The sequence below is a fragment of the Cervus canadensis genome, chromosome 2 (genome assembly GCF_019320065.1).
Source record: "Cervus canadensis isolate Bull #8, Minnesota chromosome 2, ASM1932006v1, whole genome shotgun sequence".
NCBI classification, from domain to species: Eukaryota; Metazoa; Chordata; class Mammalia; order Artiodactyla; family Cervidae; genus Cervus; species Cervus canadensis.
Genome location: NC_057387.1, coordinates 54,988,582 through 55,003,464, shown reverse-complemented (window position 1 = coordinate 55,003,464; position 14,883 = coordinate 54,988,582). Strand labels below are relative to the sequence as shown.

General features: G+C 36.9%; 1 protein-coding gene across 8 annotated transcripts in view; it reads right to left on the bottom strand.

The window, feature by feature from the left end:
- The window catches only part of COL24A1 (collagen type XXIV alpha 1 chain), a 371,899-nt gene that overhangs the window by 125,462 nt on the left and 231,554 nt on the right, over positions 1-14,883 (bottom strand). For all 8 annotated transcript variants that reach the window (XM_043460779.1, XM_043460785.1, XM_043460778.1 and 5 more), the window contains 3 exons: positions 14,051-14,104; positions 13,730-13,774; positions 13,570-13,614 (listed from right to left, as the gene is read on the bottom strand). In XM_043460779.1, coding sequence (XP_043316714.1) covers positions 13,570-13,614; positions 13,730-13,774; positions 14,051-14,104 — 144 coding nt within the window. The remainder of the gene's footprint in view (positions 1-13,569; positions 13,615-13,729; positions 13,775-14,050; positions 14,105-14,883) is intronic.

Sequence of the window (14,883 nt, the reverse complement as noted above, 5' to 3'; positions counted from 1 at the left end):
ATAAACATTGATATACGAGTATTTGTTTGCATCCATACTTCACATTCTTTGGGGTACCTAGCAGTGAGTTATATGGGTTGATGGATAATATATAATTCTATGTTCAACAATTTGAGGAGCTGGGCAAACTGCTTTCCACAGCAACCCCACCATTTTACATTCCCACCAGCATGGCACAAGGAATCCTATTTCTCCACATTCTTGTCAGCACTGATTATTTTTTCTTCATTTTTAGGTGTAGTGTGTGTCTGTGTGATAACAGTTACCCTGGGTGGGAAGTGGTATCTCAGTGTGGTCTTGATTTCCTTTTCCCTAAAGACCAGTGATACTGAGAATCTTTTTATGTATTTATTGGCCATTTATATATCTTCTTTAGAGTAATGCTTACTCAAGTCCTTTCGCTCATTTTGCCATTGTATTGTTTATTATTCTGTCATTGAGTCATAGGAGTTCTTTATATCTGTGTGCATGCTCAGTCACTCATATCCAACTCTTTGTGACCATGGACTGTAGACTGCCAGGCTCCTCTGTCCATGGGACTTTCCAGGCAAGAAATAAAGGAGTGTGACTTATGCTCTTATAGCCTGGGAAGGCACAAGGGTCTCAGAACCTAAAGACCAGAAATGATCAAATTGGACCTCTCCAATGTTCTTTATTTTATCCTATTTTTATACCAAGATGCTATCCATGGTAACATAAAATTGAATCTTAGACATGGAGGTATATTCTAAAATGGTATGTAAAGTGAAAGTCTCTCTGTCATATCCTACTCTTTGCGACCCCATGAACTGTAGCCTGTCAGGCTCCTCTGTCCATGGAATTTTCCAGGCAAGAACACTGGAGTGGGTAGCCATTTCCTTCCCCAGGGCATCTTCCCAACTCATGAATCAAACCCAGGTCTACATTGCAGGAGGATTCTTTATTGCCTGAACCACCAGGACTATAAAACTCTAAATCAAATTCCAGGTCCTCTTTGATCCTTCCATTCAAAGTATAACTGAGCATGTACTGTGTACCAGATATTGATGACTATTAATGATATATAAAATACTGCCCTTGTCTACTTGCAATTTGCAACTCCTACTCTTCTAAATTATTGCCTTCGGGAAGTCTGGCAATTATATAGCAGATCACAATCATCCTTTTATCTTCAATTTAAAATTTTAACATTAATATTAAATTGGAAGATATTAAAAATTTTCAGGAACAAAGAATCTAAGTTATAATCATCAATGCCATGTTTAGTTACATATGATTGTCTGATTAGAGAAAGTAGTTGTTTGGTTGCTCAGTTGTGTCTGACCCTGTTGTGATCCCATGGACTGTAGTCCACCAAGCTCCTCTGTCCATGGGATTTTCCAGGCAAGAATACTGGAGAGAGTTGCCATTTCCTTCTCCAGGGGATCTTCCCAACCCAGGAATTGAACCTGCGTCCTGCATTGCAGGTGGATTCTTTACTGCTGAGTCACTGGTGAAGCGATTAGAGAAAGGCAGATTTGTAAAATTTTATGGACTCTCACCTGACTAAGAAAGACCTTGTTTCAGTCATGAAAATCACATGTTACCCATATACTCCTAAATTAAGACCAGATCAATATAAGGAATCCCTCTATGCCTGATCTACCATTTGAAACATAAAGCACTTAGAACCTTAAATAGTACTTGCCCAATTTGCTTTGTAAAGTGTGTCTGCACACAATATTAAGCTTGATATGTACTTTTAATACTGTCAATGCTGCATAAATGCTGTTTGGCAAAGCTATGAAATGATCTAAATGGACCCTAATTATTTTTATTGGAGATGAAAAAGAAAAGAACAAGCTGGCACAAAGTAAAAATTCATTTTAAGGCTTTTCAGATTCCCTTTAAGGCTACAAGGCTACTGAAATACCTTATCTGTAGTACAACTCCTTGCTCTATGATGCATATCAGCGATGATGCCAATGACGACCAGGAGGATAATGACTTATAGTGGTTGTTATTTATTGAGGGCCTGTGCTAAGAACATAATGAGCATGATTTTTTCATAACTATAAATCTATCTCATTTTACTGATAGGAAAACTGAAGCTCAAAAAGGTCAAATAATTTGTACTAAGTTAAAACAGCTATAAGTGGAAGAACCAGAATCAGACTTTGAATATGTCTGATTCCAATGTCAAGCTCTTTCACTATAGTAAACTGCTTTTTCTGATTTCCATGAGAAATAAAACATTCAGTGCCCTTCTATTTTAAATAATCACGTGTAGGTTTGTATTGGTACGTCAGACTCTAAGTTGACCAGACAAGGTTAAAAGCAATTAACAGAGATTTTAGCAGCCATCTACTCATAAAGGAGAGAAAACTTAGAGTTTGATCACCAAGTTAAATGCCTGCCAAATTAAAAAACAAACAATACTTTTCAAAGAAATGTAGCAGACTTTAGAATCTCTACAGTGAGTAAGTAAAAATATTCAAGATATAATTCAAAATTACTTGACAGGGAAAATTTCCCATATTTATAAGAAAAGGCAATTAATGGAAACTAGACTCAAGATAATACAGATTTTAGATGTATCACACAACATTTTTAAAGTAGTTAATATAAAAATGCTGATGAGGAGCTAAGATGGCAGAGGAATAGGATGGGGAGACCACTTTCTCCCCCCACAAATTCATCGAAAGATCATTTGAATGCTGAGCAAACTCCACAAAACAACTTCTGATTGCTAGCAGAGGACATCAGGCACTCAGAAAAGCAGCCCATTGTCTTTGAAAGGAGGTAGGACAAAATATAAAAGATAAAAAGGGAGACAAAAGAGTTGGGGATGGAGATCCGTCCCGGGAAGGGAGTCTTAATAGAGGAAGTTTCCAAACACCAGGAAACCCTCTCACCGGTGGGTTTGGGGAAAGTTTTCGAATCTCAGAGGGCAACTTAACTGGGAGGAAAAATAAAACCCACAGATTACATGCCTAAAAGCAACTCCCAGCAGAAAAGCACTCCAGACGCTCATATCCACCACCAGCAAGTGGGGGCTGAATAGAGAGGAGCAGGCGGCATTGCTTAGGGTAAGGATCGGGCCTGAATGCCCTGAGGGCAATCTGAGGGAGCTAACATGAGATAGCAACTTAAACTGTGGGATAGCAAGAGAGAGAGAGAGAGAGAGAGTGAGAGAATTAACCTGCGAAAAGCCCTAATCTAAGGCACAGCCGCCCGTTTGCAGAACAAAGAACTGAGCAATACCAGAGAAGAGCTAGCCGGCTGCAGACCGGACCATCCCCCGCCGGAGGCAGGAGGCAGTGGGGAGGCCGGCACCAGCCAGAGCCAGAAAGGGACAACTTGGCCCCAGAGACTGAATCCCCTACCAAACTGCAAACAGTCTTCCAGTTTCTAACCAAAGACTTCCTGAGATTCTGGATGGTTGACATCCGCCGGGAGGGTCGCAGACAGAGATCAGCTCCCTAGAAGACACAAGGCACACCGGACCAGGTGCGCCTGGAAACTGAGGCTGGGATGGGGAGGGGAGAAGTCGCGCTGCACCTGAATAGAGTGCGCTCCTCAAGCTCCTGGTTGCCTGAGCTGCTCAGACCAGGAAGACACAAAACGCAGGCCCAACCAATTCTGCACCTTTGTGGAGTACCCGAGAATCTGAACCTGAGTGGCTTGGGCCTGGGAAGTGCATGCAACTCAGGGCCCACTCCCAGTAGAGCAGCCTGGAGCCTGAGCAGTGTAGACGGGGAAGGCACACATGCCGCGAGCGGGGGCAAACCCAGTGTGGCCGGAACACTGCGAGTGCTCCCCACACACACCAGTGACATTTGTCTGAAGCGCCCCTCCCTCCCCACAGCATGAGACCAAAAGAAAGAAAGCAGGAGTCGCAATACTCATATCAGATAAAATAGACTTTAAAATAAAGGTTGTGAAAACAGACAAAGAAGGACACTACATAATGATCAAAGGATCGATCCAAGAAGATATAACAATTATAAATATATATGCACCCAACATAGGAGCACTGCAATATGTAAGGCAAATGCTAACAAGTATGAAAGGGGAAATTAATAATAACACAATAATAGTGGGAGACTTTAATACCTCACTCACACCTATGGATAGATCAACTAAACAGAAAATTAACAAGAAAACACAAACTTTAAATGACACATGGACCAGCTAGACCTAATTGATATCTATAGGACATTTCAACCCAAATTAATGAATTTCACCTTTTTCTCAAGTGCACATGAAACCTTCTCCAGAATAGATCACATCCTGGACCATAAATCTAGTCTTGGTAAATTCAAAAAAATTGAAATCATTACGGTCATCTTTTCTGAACACAATGCAGTAAGATTAGATCTCAATTACAGGGAAAAAAAAAACTATTAAAAATTCAAACATATGGAGGCTAAATAACATGCTTCTGAATAACCAACAAATCATAGAAGGAATCAAAATATGCATAGAAACGAATGAAAATGAAAACACAACAACCCAAAACCTATGGGACACTGTAAAAGCAGTGCTAAGGGGAAGGTTCATAGAAATAATGGCTTACCTCAAGAAACAAGAAAAAAGTCAAATAAACAACCTAACTCTACATGTAAAGCAACTAGAGAAGGAAGAAATGAAGAACCCCAGGGTTAGTAGAAGGAAAGAAATCTTAAAAATTAGGGCAGAAATAAATGCAAAAGAAACAAAAGAGACCATAGCAAAAATCAACAAAGCTAAAAGCTTGTCTTTTGAAAAGACAAATAAAATTGACAAACCGTTAGCCAGACTCATTAAGAAACAAAGGGAGAAGAACCAAATTAACAAAATTAGAAATGAAAATAGAGAGATCATAACAGACAACACTGAAATACAAAGGATCATAAGAGACTACTATCAGCAGCTATATGCAAATAAAATGGACAACTTGGAAGAAATGGACAAATTCTTAGAAAAGTATAACTTTCCAAAACCAAACCAGGAAAAAATAGATCTTAACAGACCCATCACAAGCATGGAAATCGAAACTGTAATCAGAAATCTTCCAGCAAACAAAAGCCCAGGACCAGATGGCTTCACAGCTGAATTCTACCAAAAATTTAGAGAAGAGCTAACACCTATCTTACTCAAACTCTTCCAGAAAATTGCAGAAGAAGGCAAACTTCCAAACTCATTGTATGAGGCCACCATCACCCTAATACCAAAACTAGACAAAGATGCCACAAAAAAAGAAAACTACAGGACAATATCACTGATGAACATAGATGCAAAAATCCTTAACAAAATTCTAGCAAACAGAATCCAGCAATATATTAAAAAGATCATACATCATGACCAAGTGGGTTTATCCCAGGAATGCAAGGATTCTTTAATATCCGCAAATCAATCAATGTAATACACCACATTAACAAATTGAAAGATAAAAACCATATGACTATCTCAATAGATGCAGAAAAAGTCTTTGACAAAATTAAACATCCATTTATGATTAAAACTCTCCAGAAAGAAGGAATAGAAGGAACATACCTTAACATAATAAAAGCTATATATGACAAACCCACAGCAAACATTATCCTCAATGGTGAAAAATTGAAAGCATTTCCCCTAAAGTCAGGAACAAGAAAATGGTGCCCACTCTCACCACTACTATTCAATATAGTTTTGGAAGTTTTGGCCGCAGCAATCAGAGCAGAAAAAGAAATAAAAGGAATCCAGATAGGAAAAGAAGAAGTAAAACTCTCACTGTTTGCAGATGACATGATCCTCTACATAGAAAACCATAAAGACTCTACCAGAAAATTCCTAGAGCTAATCAATGAATATAGTAAAGTTGCAGGATATAAAATTAACACACAGAAATCCCTTGCATTCCTATACACTAACAATGAGATAACAGAAAGAGAAATGAAGGAAACAATATTGTTCACCATTGCAACAAAAAGAATAAAATACTTAGGAGTATATCTACCTAAAGAAACAAAAGACCTATACAAAGAAAACTATAAAACACTGATGAAAGAAATCAAAGAGGACACGAACAGATGGAGAAACATACCGTGGTCATGGATTGGAAGAATCAATATAGGAAAATGAGTGTACTACCCAAAGCAATCTATTGATTCAATGCAATACCTATCAAGCTACCAACAGTATTTTTCACAGAACTAGAACAAATAATTTCACAATTTGTATGGAAATACAAAAAACCTTGAATAGCCAAAGCAATCTTGAGAAAGAAGAATGGAACTGGAGGAATCAACCTACCTGACTTCAGGCTCTACTACAAAGCCACAGTCATCAAGACAGTATGGTACTGGCACAAAGACAGAAATATATCAATGGAATGAAATAGAAAGCCCAGAGATAAATCCACGTACCTATGGACACTTTATCTTTGACAATGGAGGCAAGAATATACAATGGAAAAAAGACAACCTCTTTAACAAGTGGTGCTGGGAAAACTGGTCAACCACTTGTAAAAGAATGAAACTAGAACACTTTCTAACACCATACACAAAAACAAACTCAAAATGGATAAAAGATCTAAATGTAAGACCAGAAACTATAAAACTCCTAGAGGAGGACATAGGCAAAACTCTCTCCGACATAAATCACAGCAAGATCCTCTATGACCCACCTCCCGGAATATTGGAAATAAAAGTAAAAACAAACAAATGGGACCTAATTAAACTTAAAAGCTTTTGCACAACAAAGGAACCTATAAGCAAGGTGAAAAGACAGCCTTCAGAATGGGAGAAAATAATAGCAAATGAAGAAACAGACAAAGGATTAATTTCAAAAATATACAAGCAACTCCTGCAGCCCAATTCCAGAAAAATAAATGACCCAGTCAAAAAATGGGCCAAAGATCTAAACAGATATTTCTCCAAAGAAGACATACAGATGGCTAACAAATACATGAAAAGATGCTCAACATCACTCATTATTAGAGAAATGCAAATCAAAACCACAATGAGGTACCACATCATGCCAGTCAGGATGGCTGCTATCCAAAAGTCTACAAGCAATAAATGCTGGAGAGAGTGTGGAAAAAAGGGAACCCTCTTACACTGTTGGTGGGAATGCAAACTAGTACAGCCACGATGGAGAACAGTGTGGAGATTCCTTAAAAAACTGGAAATAGAACTGCCATATGACCCAGCAATCCCACTCCTGGGCATACACGCTGAGGAAACCAGAACTGAAAGAGACACGTGTACCCCAATGTTCATCGCAGCACTGTGTATAATAGCCAGGACATGGAAGCAACCTAGATGCCCATCAGCAGATGAATGGATAAGGAAGCTATGGTATATATACATAATGGAATATTACTCGGCCATTAAAAAGAATACATTTGAATCCGTTCTAATGAGATGGATGAAACTGGAGCCCATTATACAGAGTGAAGTAAGCCAGAAAGATAAACACCAATACAGTATACTAATGCATAAATATGTAATTTAGAAAGATGGTAATGATAACCCTATATGCAAACAGAAAAAGAGACGCAGATGTACAGAACAGACATTTGTACTCTATGGGAGAAGGCGAGGGTGGGATGATCTGAGAGAATAGCATTGAAACATGTATATTATCAAGTGTGAAACAGATCACCAGCCCAGGTTGGATGCATGAGACAAGTGCTCAGGGCTGGTGCACTGGGATGACCCAGAGGGATGGGATGGGGAGGGAGGAGGGAGGGGGTTCAGGATGGGGAACACACGTAAATCCATGGCTGATTCATGTCAATGTATGGAAAAATCACTACAATATTGTGAAGTAATTAGCCTCCAACTAATAAAAATAAATGAAAAAAAATGTGGAAAGATAAAAAAAATAAAAATGCTCACTCATGTAAATAAAAATGTACTTATGATAAATAAATAGGAAATCTCAGAATAAAAAGAGTATCTATAATTATAGAACTGAAAATTAAATATCCAAATAAAAGTTTAAAATAAAATATCAAGAATAAAACTAAAAGGGCTTCCCTAACAAGTTAGGAAAGATAGATTTAGGTTATCCAATTAAAAAAAAAAAAACAGGAAGAAGAAAGACTGAATAAGGAATGATAGGGCCCCAGGGACCTAAGATAATCAGAATGACTAACATATATTTAACTAGAATACAAAAAGGAAAGGAGAGAGAAAATTGTGTAGAAAAAATTTTTGAAAAAAACATTTAAAAATTTCCAAATTTAGTGAAAGCTAATTTACACATGCAAAAAACTCAGCAAACCTCAAGCTGGATAAAGGTGAAGAAAATTCACCTAGGCACATCACAATCAAATTACTGAAAACCAAAGATAAAGAGAGAATCTTGAAAACAGTCAGAGAAAAATGATACATTATATGGAGGGGAATAATGATAAAGGTAAGTGTAGACCTCTCTTCAGAAATAACACAGGCCAAAAATAAATAGTGTGTCATTTTTACAGCAGTGAATGGAAACAGTACTGAATGGAAGCAAAAAAATAAAAAAAATAAAAACAACAAACAAAAACTTTGTTGACCCAGAATTCTGTAATCAGTGAAAACATCCTTCAAGAAAAAAGGTGAAATAAAGAAAAACTAAGAGAATTCATCACTAGAAGAGCTTGACTATAAGAAATCTAAAGGAAGTTCTCCAGTTTTCAGGGAAATATACCTCTTAGAAATGTGCATATATAGAAAGAATTAGGATCACCAGAAAGAGTAAATGCATGGATACATTTAAAAATCCCTACTTTCCTTCTAAATATCTCTAAAATATGTATTTCATTCATAGTAAGACAAAAAGTATTCTATTTATATTCAAGTAGAATTTTAACTTTGAAATATGGGGTTTATAACATATATACAAATGTAATACATAAAAGAAGTATAGCATGTAAGACAGGGTGCTGGTAAACAAGTTTATATGGCCAGAAGTTTCTTACCATTACGTAAAGTATTACTACATTAACTCTAAGTAGACATTAGAACCTTAGACTGTGACCCCTAAATCAGTTGGCAAAATGCAGTCTGAATGCCAAATTTGGACCATCACCTGATTTTTAAAATAATTTTTTTGAATAATCATGCTCACTCTTTATATAATGTCTATGGTTGCTTTCACACTATGATGACACTAGAGTTGAGTAGTTGCACCAGAGACCACATGGCCACAAAGGCCAAAATATTCTGTGGCTCTTTACAAAGATAGTTCACTGACTTCTGACCTAGAATAACCACTTAAAAGTAATAATGAAAAGGAGTATAGCTAAAAAGTCAATAGCTAAATTAAAATGGAGTTCTCAAAGTTATTCAATGCCTAAAGAAGGCACTCAGGGAGATGGTGAAAGACAGGGAAGCCTGGCATGCTGCAGTTCACGGGGTCACAAAGAATTGGACACTCCTGAGTGACTGAACAACAACAAAAAAGGCACTGAACACCACCACCATGACAAAGGAAAACTGTCATAAAATGGTAGACCTAAATGCAACTACATCAATAACTACATTAGGTGGAAATGGAGCAAACACTATTTAAAAGGCAGAGGTTGTCAGGATGAATTAAAAGGCAAGATGTAACTTTAAGACACTTACTTTAAACATCAAGGCACAGATGGCTTGAAAAGAAATGAATGAAAAACATATGCCATGCAAACAGCTAGAGAGACTCATATCAAGTACAGTAGATTTCAAAATAAAAAGTATTACCAGAAAGAAAGAGGAACATTTTGTAATAATAAAAGGGTCTGTTGACTGGGGAGACATAATAACCATATGTAAATACTCTGAAAATAGTTTCAAAATGTATAAAGCAAAATCTGAAAGAATTAGAGTCATAGACAAATACAAAAATCGAAAGTGGAGGATTTAACACCCCTATCTCATCAACTGAAAGAGTATCTAGATAAAAATCAATGATGAATGAACTGTTAATAGTTTCTTTTATAAGATTTAGAAAACTAATATGTTATGTGGACTTTATCACCTTAATAACACAATGCATCATATCCTTTCTTCTTGATTCTCTGAGTCAGATATACACACAGATGGAAGAAAAGTATAGGAAATAACATTGGCCCCTAGACAAATATGGATAAGGTTAGTTTTCATCCAATTCCAAAGAAGAGCAATGTCAAAGAATGCTCAAACTACTGCACCATTACACTCATTTCACAAGCAAGCAAGTTAATGCTCAAAGTTCTCCAAGCTAGGTTTCAACAGTATGTGAACTGAGAACTTCCAAATGTACAAGTTGGATTTAGAAAAGACAGAGGAACCAGAGATCAAATTGCCAACATCTGTTGGATCACAGAAAAAGCAAGGGAATCCCAGAAAAACATCTACTTCTGTTTCATTGACTATGCTAAAGCCTTTGACTCACAATAAACTGTGGAAAACTCTTAAAGAGATGGGAATACCAGCCACTTTACCTGCCTCCTGAGAAATGTGTAGGCAGGTCAAGAAGCAACAGTTAGAACCAGACATGGAATAATGGATTGGCTCCCAATCAGGAAAGGAGTACATCAAGGCTACATATTGTCACCCTACTTATTTAACTTGTATGCAGAGTACATCATGCAAAATGCTGGGCTGGATAAAGCACAAGCTGGAATCAAGATTCCCAGGAGAAATATCAATAACCTCAGATATGCAGATGATACCACCCTAATGGCAGAAAGTGAAGAGGAAATAAAAAGCCTTTTGATGATGGTGAAAGAGGAGAGTGAAAAAACTGGCTTGAAACTCAACATTCAAAAAACTAAGATCATGGCATCTGGTCCCATCACTTCATGGCAAATAGATAGGGAAAAAATTAAAACAGTAGCAGATTTTATTTCCTTGAGCTCTATAATCACTGCAGGTGGTGACTATAACCATGAAAGTAAAAGATGCCTCCTCCTTTGAAGAAAAGCTATGACAAACCTGGACAGTGCATTAAAAAGCAGAGACATCACTTTGCCAACAAAGGTCTGTATAGTCAAAGCCATGGCTTTTCCAGTAGTGATGCACAGATGTGAGAGTTGGACCATAAAGAAAGTTGAACGCTGAAGAATTGATGCTTTTGAACTGTGGTGTTGGAGAAGACTCTTGAGAGCCCTTTGGACTGCAAGGTAATCAAACCAGTCAATTCTAAATGAATCAATCCTGAATATTCACTAGAAGGACTGATACTAAAGCTGAAGCTCCAATTCTTTGACCACCTGATGTGAAGAGCTGACTCACTGGAAAAGATTTGGATGCTGCGAAAGACGGAAGGCAAACAGAGAAGATGGCAGAAGAGGATGAGATGGTTAGATAGCATCACTGACTCAATGGACATGAGCTTGAGCACTGGAGGTAGAGGACAAGGAAGTTTGGTGTGCTACAGTCCATGGGGTTGCAAAGAGTCGGACATGACTGAGCAACTGAACAACAACATAACAAGTATACTTCTGTTTATTTGGACTAGCCGAGAATTATATGTGCTAGCAATTTTCATTTAATACCTGGTTTTAGTATTATGACAATTGCAGTCAGTTCACTTCAGTTCAGTTGCTCAGTGGTGTCTGACTCTTTGCGACCCCATGGACTGCAGCACGCCAGGTTTCCCTGTCCATCATCAACTCCTGGAGATTACTCAAACTCATGTCCATTGAGTTGGTGATGCCATCTAACCATCTCATCCTCTGTTGTCCCCTTCTCCTCCCACCTTCAATCATTCCCAGCATCAGGGTCTTTTCAAATGAGTCAGCTCCTCACATCAGGTGGCCAAAGTACTGGAATTTCAGCTTCAGCATCAGTCCTTCCAATGAATATTCAGGACTGATTTTCTTTAGGATGGACTGGTTGTATCTCCTTGCTGTCCAAGGGAATCTCAAGAGTCTTTTCCAACACCACAGTTCAAAAGCATCAATTCCATGACAATTTAGAGATGTCTATTTTACACATGAAGAAAATAAGATCTGAAGAGCTAACCAACTTAGCCAAGACATTATGAGCAGCATGCACTAAAACAAAGGTCAATCTGACCTCTGGTGTATCTTTCTATTATAAGCACTGTCTGATTGTTGACAGTGAAAAAATGACTAGAGACACTGAGATTACTGTGCAGGATCAGATGTATTTGGGGGGCATCTGGATTTGTTGGATTGATTGATCCTAGCTTTCTTCAGATCTCAAGTCTCTTTCAGTTTAATCAAGACCAAGGGGATGATGTATGTATAAATCTAAGTAAACCTCAACAGTTAGTATTAACTCATTTTGTACTGTCATCTGCTAACGTAACTTTACTCTTGCAATAGTCTATGAGACTTGTTTGGTGTAAGCTAGTTACAAAACAGTTCTAGTAAAAACCATTTGGTTTCCTCAACCATTTTTGATTGAGGAAACCAGATTTCTAATTTTATATTTATCCAGGCATATGTGATAAGCTGAACATGAAGGTAAAATCTAAGGAGTGTCAGCAATGTACAATATGTCTAAGTAATTTAATTTCTCCTGGTTTCATTTTTCTAAAATAAGAAGAACAGACTTGAAAAATTCCAAATGTTTCCATTCATCACAAATATTAATTTTGTGTTACAGTGCAGCAACATGGAAGAATCTCCAGAAACACTGTTTACATTGATATAAAAGAAACTCAGATGATGAATATTAATACTCCGAAATAGTCTTTCAGGGTGACCTCAGTTAATAATATATTCTCACAAACAAGTTCTTTCCCTGGATACAACCGTTTTTCTCTTTTAAGTCTCTGCTACTGTAGGTCTGACCATTGTCAAATGTAATGCTATTATGGGAACCAACAGGCAGGGGGCAGCAGATTTCACAGACGAAAAGTAAATCCAGTGACAGTGATAACCACTACAGCAACTAAAACAATATCGTCCTAGCCTTTTCTGACTATTCAGTTGCTGTATATTTAAACTGTATAACTTTAAATTATACATATATGTATATAACAAGTCAAAATGACATTAAAAATTATGTTTAAAGTGAAATAAAAAACCCATACGTTTAAGCTCGTGTATTCAAAACTATACATGTATATATGAGTAACATATATGTGTATGTGAATATATTTCTCCTTTTAAAAATATATTTTCTTCCCTTCAAATAATATTGATAACCACAGAACTTGTGTCCCAGAGGAAAAAATTGTATAATTATGAGATTTTTGATGGTAGGAAAATATTTAGCATTACATGATATTAAAAACTCTTAGAGTAGGGGCATGGGAAATATAAAGACACACACAACTCCACACTCCAAGGGTCCAAACAACACAAGTTGAGTTAAAATGAAACTAGGCAAGAGGCCTCAAAGAAGTTTCTTACATTAGCTTCTTAATGTTCCATTATATTTATATGATATCACACTACTTTATCTTGAAATGGGTTTTACAGAAAAACTATCATAATAAGATGAAGCTAAAGTGTCAGTTACCACTATCAGTTTATAGACAGGTACAGAAAAGGCCCAAAATGAGTAAGCAATATGCCTCAATGAAAGAATGACCTAAGGACTCAAGGAGGAAAATAACTTACATTCTCTTAGTCTAACATACTGATTACTAAACAAGAGTTGTATCAGAGGATAAAGTGGGTAAAATATATTTATGGTTTGATTATTTTTAATTACTTACTGGTTTTCCTCTCTCTCCTCTCTCTCCAGGGTTTCCAGTCTTACCCTAATGAGAAAGAAAATGCCTGGGTCAAGCAGCTCCCTCCTCAAACACGAATCACAGGCCAAGAAAAATAGAAGATTTTATGTTGATGGTTAATGTGAACTGTTTTACTACTTACAATAAGACCATGAGGTCCTCTTTTTCCTTGATCTCCTGTTTCACCCTAACAAGAATCAATAACAGGTGAGTTAATAAGAATGGGAATTATGGTCTTACACACATACACTCACATACCAAAAAAGTAAGACATCATATACATACTTCAATAACAAAAAAAACACATTTCTTCGAGTACAGTAAAAACTTTATGTATGTTTCATAATTAGACTTAAAAATTAGAATCATACTTTTATAAGAAAATATATCAGCCTTTAGACAGGTAAGAGATACAGGCTTAAAAATATTTAACTGCATATGAAATGAGCAAATAAATGATTACCTTGGTACCTTGTATACCTTGCTCTCCTAAGGGACCATCTGGTCCTCTTGGTCCCTAGAGATGAAAAAAACATCCTGTTGTTAATTTTAAATGTTTCTTTTGTACTGTTATGCATCCATACAAATGGAGACATTGCCCTCAATAGTTGACAAACTCCTTTTGCTTGTTTCTGTGCCAGGAACACAGTAAAGAATACAGCTGGGTATATGGGTGAACTCATCTGCATAGGAGAATCAGGCCAGTGTTTTTAATGCAAAATTGTAAATCAGATAACCACAAAAACAGCTGATTGAGTTGTTGAGGCAGGTGGCTGTAATATAGATTTGTTATTTAAGTCTTTTGTTTACCTTATCATTTACTCTACAGAAATCCAGAATTTCTCCTAAAAACAATTCTAAAGTAACTTTAAAGTAGCTGATTTGTCCAAACAGTTTTCTTGTTTTATATTTTTGGAATGGCACTCTTCTCACCACTTCATTAGGAAATGAATGCTGACTGCATGTTCTCTACCACGCACCTGCTTGACAACTGAAAGATGGCCATGGGCACAGAAAAGGAACAGAAATGCTGCTGAGAATGTTCATGTACAATTAAAATTTCTGAGCTGTGTTGCTATCAATACCAAATCAGTAATTAGCTATGAATATTAGTTGCAAAAGTCATTCTCTATGAAAGACGGTATACATTCCTTGACAAAATTATAACTGTCTTTGCAAGATCTTAAAGTCCTTTTAAAGAGAATTAATCAAATTCTACAACCATTAACTGAACATTAACTGTGAAAAAGGCACTGCATTAAATGTTATGGGGATCCATATTATGATATAAGGTAA